We start from the raw sequence: 12,766 nt of genomic DNA, 5'->3' as shown, positions 1-12,766 counted from the left end.
GAGGTACGTCCGGCCGGCACAGGCCCCCGCCGACGCGCAGGAGCGTTTCTGAAAGAACAAGCTGAAAGCTTGCCGTTAAGCAAAAGCACGACATCGAGACAAGCGGATGGTAACTGCAGACAGGTCACGGACTACGAGCAGGCTGGCTGGATATGAGGGAGCGAGCACTCTTTGCAGCGTCAGCCAAGAGTAGTCTTGCAAGGGACATCTAGCTTGTCCTGTCTAACCTGGTAAGAGATGTTACAAAGCAAAGAGAGAAAATACACTTCTTGGTTGTTTTGAATTCAAGTCGTATATAAGCTAGTAACCCTGTTTTAAAATGGTCCCACAAAAAGGCATTAGGAAAATAACTTGAAGGGATCTTTGTGCTTCAAAATAAAAACCGTATCAAAACTTAATCTAAAGTCAATGAGGCATCTTCACAAGAAGCCTCTAGTAGAGCTGTGACTCATTTGTGGAAGAAAGGAAGGCAATTTCAAACTTGAAACTTACCTTGCTATCCATGGTATTTGAAAAGTAATTAATCCACAATTCCTTTTAAAAAATGCATAACCTAATAGGGTTACTTACATATAGGAAATGCTACAATACATGTAATCATTCTAAATATAAAAAAAAGTAAAATCTCTGAGGGACCATGTAATTCTGCATGTTTAAAAACACGTTGTATTTCACTATTCGACTATACTACAGGAACATCTATGGGAAAATGAAGTGGCACAGAAGTATTGCACATAGAAGTTAGGTTTTACATAAGCATTTTGACACAAATACCAAGTTTCAATAGGTCATATGCAGATGAAGTACATTTAAAAGAAGCTGGTTTTAGACCGAAAGTGATGCCTAACCATTAGCCAAATACAACCGTTTGTTATTTTAAGAGGAAAAAAAAACCCAAAAAACTCAAACATGGACATACAGCTGTACCAGACTATGCTCCGTTTATATTATTGATATCAGTTTGACCTATGATGACATGTCTATTAACAATACCTTACACTGCATGACTGTTCTAATTTGTAAGTCTGCATGTATGACATCCTATGTTCCTACATAGGAAGATGTATAGAAGATGAAAAAGCGTGACCCTATTGTAATATAAAAGCCAACAGCTTCCAGTTTTAAGTGTATCCACTTTCTAAAATACTACTCCTGCAAGCAGCTATCAGCCAACTCCATTTAGTAAAAGCACGAAAGGTCTAACGCTTCCCTCTCAGTAATAGGAAAGCATTAGCGGTAAGAAATGGGAATTCAGTAAGAAACTAAACTTACTGTTTGGGGCCTGCCCCTCACCCACATTTAGAGCCACAATCATCTAGCTAGATGGTTATTTTTAGTGCAGGCTCCTGTTTGGAGAGGAGGAAGGAAACGCCCCAAATTAGACCAAATCAGTATGTGAACAGGTTAAATAGTCTAAGAACAAAAAAAGTCTCTTATCAAATTAACAGTAATATAAAAATGTATCATTCTTGGTAATGGATCTTACTTGTTCATGGTTTCAGAATGATTATCAGGGGACTAAGGGGATGTGTTAGATTAAGGTGTAAAGTCTCATTCCACAGTAAAGTCCAGATCAACAACTAGTATATCCAGTTCTGTTGTATAAATATTGATATTTTTTCCCCTCTATGCACTATGTGTAACTTTTGAAGTACCTTCCCATCACAGAATGGATCATACTACGGCATGCTGCACTGAACACCCAGTGGCAACATACATACTTTGCTAATGGATCTCATTCTCAGTATACTCTTAATCTGTGCATTCACTAACATAACACACATAGTGTGCATTAAATCGCATATTCAGACAGTAAAGTGTTGTAATGTTGGCAAAAAAGGCTTTTTCTACCCCAAATTTTCCAAGCTTATCTAGAAATAATTCTGTTACTGCGTGTTGAAAGAAAAACAGTTAACAAAGTTACTTTCTATACTAAGAACCTCTCAGCAGTACCTAATTTGTATTCTATCCCCCCAGCATCAGACACAAAATATATTGTTACCACTGAGAAGTAATAACACTAGTTTGAGCAAGACAAACACCAGAAGTGACTTTATAAAGCAACATTCTGCATCCTGAAAGAGGAAAATTTGTTGAACTACTTGCGTAAGCCAAGACAGAAATGCTACAGTGAACATTCCTTCCTCCTTCCACTACTGAAGAAAACCTCAACTTCCACAAAATTAATTTTTTTAATATGTCACAACTGCTTCTAAATACTTATTTACCTGGATATTTAACACTCCAGCTTAAATTTTAGATGTCTTCCTCACCCAGACACCTTCAGTCTCCTTAGGAAAGGAAGAGTACAAGCTTATGTCCAATACATAAATAATATAGTAGATGAATATACACCTTTAGTTTAGGGCAGAAGAAAATAAGCTGAAGTTTCACAACTTGAGCATTCACTGAAAAATCTCAACAAGGACATTAGGCAATCTGTCACACAGTGGCATTACAACGCATTTGTCGCATTTGGCTTGTTTAACTACTACTAATGACAGAGAGAGAATGCCATACTAGCAGGACAAAAAGCACTCACGAAGTTCGCTGTCCCTCTTCTCTGTATTTACTACAAACAGAGCAAGTTTTGAATTTATTTAGAATTTGGAGAATTTTTGGTAAATGCTGATGCAAAACTGTATGGGGAGAATGGAGAAGTAATTTCTTAGGGTAACATCAAGTTGCAGGAAAAAAAAAGGAGGAAGGTTGCAGCATATAAGTATGTAAAACAAAACATTCTCACGCAACTCAAGCACAACATGAAAGTAAAATCTGAGCATTACATTTCAAGTTAAAAAAGAACATTTTGTGGTGTGTAGCATTACAGGCATGAGAAAGAACATACTGGGACCACATCTGCATTTGCAGGCTCTAGTCACCTGACATAAAGCAGGAGGTAGTTTTAAAAAACCCACCCCTAATTTGTGAATACTTGTTGATTCGGAAAGCAGTGTTAAATATAATTGCATGCTGCACAAGACTCCAAAAGAATGTCAGCCCTTAAATCAAATATATACATTTTTAATATCTGAAATATTTACATGGTGGAACCTTTACACGATCCCGTTTGTTAAGAACAGTGTTTTCAAGTGTCCTCTCCAGATACAAAGAACTAGTAACTCAAGGTCATAGTTATGTTTTCTGAACAGGTCAACCTGTATCCTTCAGTTAAATACAATATAGAGATACTGGAACACCTTTACTTAATTTGTTTGCTATTAAGAATTGTGTTTAAAAATTAAAAATGTTTTTGAGACAGTTTGCTCCCCAGAACACAGTCCTCCTGCAATCAAAACAGCTCATAGCACATTATCGATTTGTCTTCTTACCCAGGTATGAGATAAAAAATGCAGTTTACAGTACATCTCATCATTTATACCATATCAGCCTATTTATAAAAACCCATACAAACAAGGCAGGAAAAGATCACCCTCTTTTTGTGGACAACAGACTGCTTACAGTAGAAAACAAAAGTCGGGTCTAGTTTAATAGTATGGATAAAAACAAGACTTCAGCTTTGAAACTTATGGTTTAGTTTTTGTCAACTGCTATGGTCAGTTACATCCAAACAGGTATTTTTTTTCTAAATACTAAAAAAATGTTTTCTAAAATAATTTCTTTTAAAAAAAATCCATCTGATTATTTTGGAGACAGAAGGGATAATAGGGAAGGGCTAAAATGAAATTGAGCAGAAGATATCCTAGGTTTAAAAAAAAAAAACCCAAAAAACATCAAATAGCACTTACTGAATTGAGGTCCTGCTCTTGTTTTAACTGAGCAAAGAATAAAAAACTTCCTGCAATTTGCACTTTCTAAGGAAAGCAGCAGAGCATCTGCAGGAGATTAAGTTCCCAGCTTCATTAGTAATTCTAAATGGGCGAAGTACAAAGACTACTGCTGGTTCACATCAGAATGAAAAGTCTGAGGGAACTCCTTTTCCAGAGTCAGATGAGGGGACCAAATGAACACACAAAGCTGTTCTGTGAAAGCAGCTCAAGCCACTTATTTTTAAATTGTATTCTGATCATTCCTTAAATAAAAAGAGGGAGAATATGCAAAAAAAAAGCGCTGATAAATTTGCAGTAAAATCATTTGTCTTCATCTGTAGCTGATATAGTTCCACATTAAGTGCAAATGTTTTGCAAAAAAAGGGGCTTTTTTTTTTTTCTTAGTATTTACAAGAATCAGAGTAACATAACAAAATTACCAGAGAGCGTGTACAGTAGCTGCAGCTTGTAAAACATACCGGTAATTGTACCTTGTGAATTATAAAGAGAACCAATGCAGGACTTGGGTAACTAACTGAGAAGGGTAATGGGGGCCTCAGAGCAGAGGACAAAAAAAATTCACATTTTCTACATAAAAAAATACAGATCTCAAGTCTCTGAGAACAGAGAAAATTCAAAGTCTTTGAATGATGGAAAGAAAAAAGCCCAAAATTGAAACGGAACCCTAGAAGCAAGGAGAGTGCTTTATTTCACTAGACCAATCTTCTTCGCTTCTGTCTCGTATATCAACAACCTCCACATTTTGACTATGAAAACTTCAGCTTCTTCATCTAGTACCTGTAGGAAATACACATTTTACAGATTATTTTTTAGGTTAGGCGTTCCAGTTATAAAGACTAATTCTAGACACATCAGAACTACAAAGTGGAGGTAGCGTAATCCAAGTTAAGCCTTTGAGCAAGGCACTGGATAAAACTTCAGTGAATTTGTCTGTCCTGCATTTATCACCTGACTTGACTAGGCTCTAATTATATACTTGTATAATGCAGCTGTTGAGCACTAAGAGATAAAAGTACCAGTATCCTAGTCTCCAAAAGTGGCTTGGGAAGAGGCAGACAAATGGCAGGCTTGGGAAGAATGTAAGAACAGGACATACACATGTGGTATTTTCCCTTAATTCTCTCCTAGTCTCTGCTCATTTTCATCTTGGAACTTCCTTGGATATTTATTAAGTAATCCCTTGATGGATTTCTCTTCCTTGAACTTATTGTCCAGGCTTTTCTTGAATCCATGCAAACTTCTAGCATGCACAACATCCCTCAGGAGGTTCCCCAGGTCACCTACTAGTCACACTAAGGAACAACCTACTAACTTCCGCTATAAATCTGGCTCCTACCAACTTTGCCTTTAAGTTTCCTTATTGGAAGAGAGTGAACAATGAGTTTTTATTCACCTTTCAGTGTATGAAAACATGGTGAAACAGTAGCATTATTTCATAAAGTTTCTCTCTTCCAACACCAGGCAAAAAAGAGCTTTTACTCTTCTAGAGAAAAAACACCTTTTGCTCATTAATTAGGAATAGACCTACTAAACCACTAATTATAAAAGTCTAGTTACAAGAATGAGAAGGAATAAAAGTTTATATTTCTGATCCAATTCTGTTATTGTTCATTCTTACCTCTACTGTTAGGGACAGAATCTTTGTTCCACATTTCTGAATACTGAGAAATTCTGAACAGGGATCAGTACTTTCTACCTAGATGCTGTAACTGTAAAATCATGCCTGTGCTAGCATCATCTGTTTAATCAAAACAGCCTTCATATCTAATGCATGTTTTCTATGCATGTTTTCTATGAATGCCAAATATTTCTGTTATGGACTCCTACTATTTCACACAATTGAATACTAGCTTCAGTATAATGTACAAGGTGTATCAGTTACACAGTTTCTGCTTACCATGGCAACATCATCCAGTATGCTCTGTGGTGAGCTGTGAGCCATAACCTGAAAGAAATAAATGTTTTTAGACTGAAAACTCTGAGTAAACCATATAAACATCTTTGGACAAAAAACAGATACATCTCAAGGCCTTATTTTGAATGCTTTGCACATGCAAAAAGTACTTCCAGTTAATTAGTTTCCAGTGTTAGCCAGGGCAAAAATTAGTATTAAACTACATCAGATTCCATCATAGTGAGTGCTAGTTTATGGCTAGTTACTGAGGAACAAGTTCCAGGAAGTTCCAGAGATTCAACAGGTCCTGTATTTGCTGGCCATTCTTGCATTTCCAATTAAGCTCTCCTAATTTGAGGAATAAGCTCCCCTTCCTTCAACAATTCCTAATGGAAGACAAAGGCAAAATCCTCCCTGTATGACTCTTCATAACTGAGTCTTCCATCTGCCTGTTCAGTATTTCAAATTACTTTTTTCAGAACCAAATAAGTTGTCTTTCAATATTAGAAAATGGCATTTATTTTTTTTATACATAATTTAAGCTTGGCAAATATTCAACTTCTGCTTGTCACTTTCTACTAACCACCTGTGCCACAAAACTATCATTTGCTTTGCCTCTCACACAGTAGCCCTAAAGATAAACCGAGACAAGCCATTATGAACGTTGAGTACCATGAAAGCTGAAAAACGTTTTTGAAATTCTCTATTGATGAAAAGCCATAGAGTTGTCATGACAGATTTAAAAAGGCAAGTTATTAGAATTTAGTTTGTAATTTGATGGAAGAAGCTATGCAGAGCTTAGTTTAAACAAGTCATGCAACAGCCAAAAGGTATGACTTCTAATGCTAACTCTAAAACCTTAGTATTTGCTTACTACTAAAGCAAAGGAAAGCATCTAAAAAGCTTTTTAAGAAGTTAAACTAGTTAATCCAAAAATGTATGTAAAATCAAGCTACTGGCTTTTTCCCCTGAATTCACACAAATCCTATTTTTAAGTTAAAAATGTTAATGGCCAATGAGATACTAACTCTGAATTTAATGATAAAACTATCAGATAAAACAGCTGCTCTTGTCAACTGCTCGTTTCTTCAATCCAGTTCCATATGTTTATCTAATAGATAACAGAGAGCATCTAGCATATACATATTGTGCATAAGCATTAAAGGAGGTAGCTTGTAAAACAGTAGGGTACATATTGATTTCCAAGTACACCAACTGTCTCTGTTGACCAATATCATAGACTACAGAGAAGCTATGAACAGACTGCCTTCAAATACAGATGCTGCAGTCATTGCTGCAGCTTAAATAGGGAGCAAAACCCAGACTTCACAAAGGAAGTGGAAGATATTAACCTTAGAACAAACGAAGTCAACTAGCGTGGCTTCTTCTTCACCAATATATTCTATTATTTTCTTGTTGATCCACGGTCTAATTCGACGTTCCATTAGTGTCTGGGGAAAAAAAAAAGGCATACCATAATTTCCATAAACTTTACCGTCTTGAAACCATATTGCCAGATAGGCAGCTAGAAGACCCAAACAACTATTTAGCAAAGGATACATTTTGCTATGAGATAACCCTTAGCTATTTGGCATCTGCAAGTATTTCTGACAGCCATTCAAACATGTTTTTACAGGACCTTTTTTCGCCTCCTTCCATAAAACTGCTAGACAATTTGTAGCAACAATTCAGGAGACCAAACAAAAATATGCAGGCATACTTCAGAATAAGTATTATATATGGACAAGAAATACAGTACTCAAGTTTGATTCATTTGATGATGATGCTCCAATACACTGGGGTCCCAGGAACATTGTTTTTCTATTAAATTCCAAGGTTTGTTTGGAAAAAAAATACGCTTTTTTGTGAATGGATAAAAGAAATCAACTTACTGAATCCACAATTGACCAGTCAAGAGGATAAGCAAAGAGCTCTGGTTTTGCTGTGGGAATCTTCTCAATGAGACTCTTAATATGTTTGCGTTTTTCTTCTGTATTGACACTGCCTTTGATATTGCTTTTATCTTCTTCTCCATAATCCAAGGGGACAAGTTTCCTTTTCCGGGGCACATCATCACTGTCTTCGTCATCAAATTTATTGAAAACACTATCCACAGCAAGCTTCTTCCTTTTTACAGCATTGGGCTGATTAGGACTATTGCAGGCACCTACCACCCAAAAGACAGAATAACGTATTCATAAACTGCTACTGAAGCTAGTTTGCTCTTCACAAATTTCTTGAGGAATATCGGTTTATATGTTATATAAATGTCTGTGAATGCCTAACCATCAGCGTTTTAATCTCTCAAACTCTGTTATAAAAATGGCAAAGGAGGTAAAAATCTCAAACTGAGTTTGAGATTTTTGAAAAATAGGGTCTTCTTTCTCTGCCCTGAAACCAATTAGCACCCTCACTGAGGGAGGACTATAGCATGAGTTCAAACCTTAGCAGAGGCAGAGCACAGAAGTGAAAGGTTGCAATGAATCTAGCTGTAGGAAAAACATTAATCAGTTAGCCTAATACCATATAGTCTCTCTTCATTCAAGATCTAACAGAGTGTGAACTCAAACTGCAGCCCCAGTATAATTTAATCGAAGTAATAAATAATAAATGCAGAAACCTTCTGGAATACAAATATCCTTAGTTCTGCTGCTCAGAATAAAATGTTTTTAAAGCACACCAGGAAATTGCTAGAATACTAAGGAACTCTACACTCATGTTCCATTTGCAGTTGTCATCAATTCATTGTGCTACTCTAAGAGGAGGAAAAAAATAATCTAATCTTCAGTTTTCTTCTTTTAAAAGGGTCTTTGTCAACAAACGTAAGTAGTATCTAGGGCTTACATCTAACATACACTTACATCAATGAAAAGTAGCAATGAGTTTTAAAAGAGATATTTAGAGATCTATTAAGGTGAAAAAGCATGTGGAAATAACTAATCCCAGCTCAGAGCATTCCTAAAAAAAATTAAGCCTTGAGGATGCCAAAACTTCGCTCCCTTTTCCCCCCCGATATTGGAAGAAGAGAGATCTATAAAAGGTATCTTCTGAATAGGAGAAATCAAGCACAGCATCTGGATAACAACAACTTGATGTATGTCAAAACATACAATATATTTGGAAAACTGTGTGGCTACTCAGCTTGGCATTTTTTTCATTCTGATCCCATATGGAACATTAAAATAAAACATAAACTTGCCCAATTTGAGGCTAAGTCCTATTTTGGGCCGATGCTCCTCCGGCTGCTGTTGATCAGGTGAATTTTCATGAGGGATAATAATGCCACAGGGAGATTCATCACCAGGTGTGTTGGGGGTTGCATTTCCACTAGCAGAAGAAACAGATGGGGCAGAACTGATGGGTCGTAAAGTTGGTTTAAGGCAGGGCTTTTGTTCAGGCTCCTCTTCCTCTTCCTCTGGCTCTTCTCTTTTTTCCTCTTTTTCTGCCTTTTCTTCCTCTTCCTCCTCAGACTCTGGCTCTTGTTTTATTTGTGGCTGTCTACGCCGCTCAGCCTCCTGCTCCATCTACAGTGAAACAGACAATTAGCAAAAAAGCAGCCTTCTCAAAAACAGCACTGTTTGAAAAGAATCTAAAGATCCTCTGTTTCCTAAAGAAGTCTCTGTTAGTCAAGAACAAATACATGCAACTACTGCCATTATAATCAGAAATACTGGTTAATCCAAATTTGTTTTTGAACTCCATCCAAACATAGATCTGGAAAGTTATTTTTTTGTTTCCAGTGTTCTTACTGCTTATCTGAACTTTTTTTTTAAGAAAAAGTGAACAGAGCAAATATTAACTATCAGATCTCTTACACAATTTTGCTCAATACGACCAGAATACCAAGGGCTCTTTTGTTCCTGTCAGACCAACAGCTACTTACCCGCTGGAGTTCTGCATCGGGATCTGGGTGTCCTTCTGCCAGAAGGCGCTGCCTAATTTCTTCTAGTTCTTCCTTTTCCCTTTTCCTATCCCGTTCATCTGCTTCCATCTCTTTCTCCCTGTCTCGTAGCCTCTTCTGAAGAGCACTACCCCTACAAAAGATACGAATTTTGAACATTCCAATGAGAACCTTGTACCATAATACAAGAAATACCTGATTCAGATGTATCTTCCACTAAATGAATAAGATTCTTAAGAGCATCTGGTGCCCTCTATTTTTGTAACAGAGGAATGTAAGATACCAGTTCCCTTCGTTACTATACAGAATTTACCCCATCACATTAAACAGATGTGGAGAATGTGACTACCAATCTTCTTAGAAAAAGAATCAAATTATTTTATAGGTTTATACTTGACAAGAACCAGTTCTGCTAAATTAGTTTGATGCAAATTTTAGTTAGTCCCATGCTGAAGGATCTTTCCCCATCCTTTACAGAGTTAACGAGCTTGTTCTTCGTACAGTTTATAGCTTCCTTGTAGTGAATTCTTTTTAGATGCATGCTTGATCCCTTCTCTCTGCCCCCACCACCTTATTTTGGCATTGCACTACCCTCTGCTCTGCCTCACCCACAAGTTAAGTGATAGGAAGGAGCAGCTATTCCCAAGCATTAACAAGCAGCAGTAAGGAGTTTCCCTTTTCCCTCTGGCACTTATCAAGTGACACTGAAATAGTTTAGATAATTATGACCCTTCCATCGCCACATAATCACTCAAATATAAACTCCATAAACCTCTGCTAACAAACCCCACAATTGTGTTAAAATGAACAATGAAGATTTTATTGTTAGGAATCAATACAAAGACATACCTGTAGTATTTTGGATCATCTCTGTCATCATCATAGTCTTCTAAGAATTCTTTTAACCGTTTGGCTTCTTTTGCCTGCAAGAAATTGAAACATAAGTAATGTTATAAAATGATTTCTGTTTTTCTTTTCAAGAGTTTAAAATTTAGTAATATTATTAGTAAGTTAATTTAATATCTACTATGCTTCAAACTAAAGAATTCAGTTTCCCAGACAGAAAATGGAAAGGTTTTGGAATTGCATCCTCTTCCAGGGATCTGTCAACTTGCCATCATATGTTCAATAGTAGACAGTACATCCTTTAGGTCCACTGGGATCATGTCTGTGATTTGCAGACTACTGTTCTGTTATTAGCATTTCAAAGGGTTTTTAAATACACACCCACACCCTTTTTTTTTTTTTTACACATCACAAAAGAAGAGGATCAAAGTTTCTGTTCTTCGAATCCATAAGTCTGGTATTGGATATTTTAACATGGCAGCTGAAGTTTATTTTATCAGTACTGTTTTGTTTCAAGAGCTGTGCTTTTTAAAAAAGACTTAGTTATGCAGAAAACAGAAACAAATCTAATGGATAATTCTAGGATAAGCACTCTCCTGCTGTGTTACTAATCCAAACCATGTGGCACTGTATTAATGAACAGGCCTAAAACTGAAAGGGGCGAGGGGGATAGAGAGGAGATATTCCCCCCCCCCCCAAAATGAAGAAGAAAAATAGAGAAAAAAAAAGCAGTTCTGTAAGGAGAATATAAATTAGGACATTCTAACCTGTATCTAAGCAATATCTTTAAACCAACAGTAAGATATTTCTATGCTAATGACTTCGAGAAACAATTACAATTATGGTTGTAAATTCAGCACAAAATTTAACACTGCTCTCTACAACTGCCATCCATAGCCAGCATCCAGGAGGATCGCGAACAGAAAATATCCTTGAGTCATTCTCCAACATTTTTTTACCTCTCTCAAGCATTTAAGGAGAAAAATTAGATTCCACATAAAACAATGTATTTTCTAATTTTTTTGGGTTTTTTTGGTCTTTCCTGTGCGTCTCTGCATATTTTGCTCTGAAGCAATTCCCAATCCATCTCCTGCTTAGAACCCTCTCATATCTTCTCTCCTTCTCTGGGAGAATTATGAAGTGAAATAACTCCACCATAATTTAAAATAACTTCTTTACGCTTCAGCACGAAACTATGAGATTATGGAAGTATCTCTCTTCCAAAGGTTCCTTTTTGGACAAAACTTCCAAGCGTTACATTGATAACTGTGATAATTTCACAACTAATGAACTAAAGACAGAAATCTACAAAGTGCTTAAATATATTATAGAATATTGTATCATATTATAGAAGGTTCAAGCACATGAGCAGGTTGGAAGTAAAAAGACTGGTCTAGTTCCACCTTCATGACAAAGAACATGACAGGTTTTGCTACAAATCTGACACAAATACAGGTTACAGATGTAACAGTGCATGATGATCAAACCACAGTATTTTGCAGCTGCCTACTTCTCATTCTTTTGCCTTCACAAGACCAAGCCACTAGGCTTTGTTTTCCAGACTCTCAATAGTACTCCCACTTATTAGACATCTTCTGTTTCAAGTCTATTAACTCTTTTTCTTTTTGTATAAAAACATACATGGTGCTTATACAAAATGAACTCTATCACTATCCATAAAGGTAGCAGTAGAATGTTTTATTCTAAATGGGACACAAAGAACAAGGGGAAAAAATTACAAGTAAAACTGTAAGCCTTACCATTTCCCTTCTTCTTTCTTCTTCCCTTTCAGCCTCTTTTTCATATTCTCGACTTTTCTTCCGTTCTCTGATTTCCCAGTTTTTAAGACGCTACAACAGAAGAAAAAACACACACTCCAATCTCAAGAACATTAATAACAGTGGTACTACTTTGAAGTTACTTAGCATTAAAATTAAGCAAATTATTTATTTATAATTTAAAACCCCAGAATAAGAAGTCCAAAGTTGTTCTGACAGTGACTAACATATTCTGCCCCAATTCATGTAGTCAAAGGATTAAAAATGTATTTAACTAAAAGGAGAGGGAGAAAGAATGACGTGTTTTATAGTAGAAGACATTATAACCCCTCAGAAACTATTTTTTCCTTAAGAAGCCTTAAAAATCCCAACCTACCTCTTGATACGCAGCTTCTTTTTCCCGCAGTTTCCTCTCTAGTTTTCGGCGTTCGTAGGCATCTTCTTCATCTTCTTCTCGGTCTCTCTTCTTATCCTTCTCCCGTTCTCGTTCCCGTTCTCGTTCTCTTTCCCGTTCCCGTTCCCGTTCTCTTTCCCGTTCCCGTTCTCGTTCTCTTTC

At 36.5% G+C, this 12,766-nt stretch overlaps 1 protein-coding gene across 1 annotated transcript in view; it reads right to left on the bottom strand.

Moving 5' to 3' along the window:
- Positions 1-3,008: 3,008 nt before the first annotated feature.
- Positions 3,009-12,766, bottom strand: part of RBM25 (RNA binding motif protein 25) — a 27,122-nt gene continuing 17,364 nt past the window's right edge. Inside the window, 9 exon segments of the mRNA XM_009319186.1 lie at positions 3,009-4,568; positions 5,689-5,736; positions 7,038-7,136; positions 7,578-7,852; positions 8,885-9,209; positions 9,569-9,719; positions 10,436-10,509; positions 12,193-12,282; positions 12,587-12,766. The exon segment at positions 12,587-12,766 is cut by the window's right edge and continues 16 nt beyond it. Coding sequence (XP_009317461.1) covers positions 4,476-4,568; positions 5,689-5,736; positions 7,038-7,136; positions 7,578-7,852; positions 8,885-9,209; positions 9,569-9,719; positions 10,436-10,509; positions 12,193-12,282; positions 12,587-12,766 — 1,335 coding nt within the window. The 3' untranslated portion in view covers positions 3,009-4,475.

Source organism: Pygoscelis adeliae, unplaced genomic scaffold, assembly GCF_000699105.1.
Source record: "Pygoscelis adeliae isolate BGI_AS28 unplaced genomic scaffold, ASM69910v1 Scaffold22, whole genome shotgun sequence".
Taxonomy (NCBI): domain Eukaryota; kingdom Metazoa; phylum Chordata; class Aves; order Sphenisciformes; family Spheniscidae; genus Pygoscelis; species Pygoscelis adeliae.
This window is presented reverse-complemented; position numbering and strand designations above follow the sequence as displayed.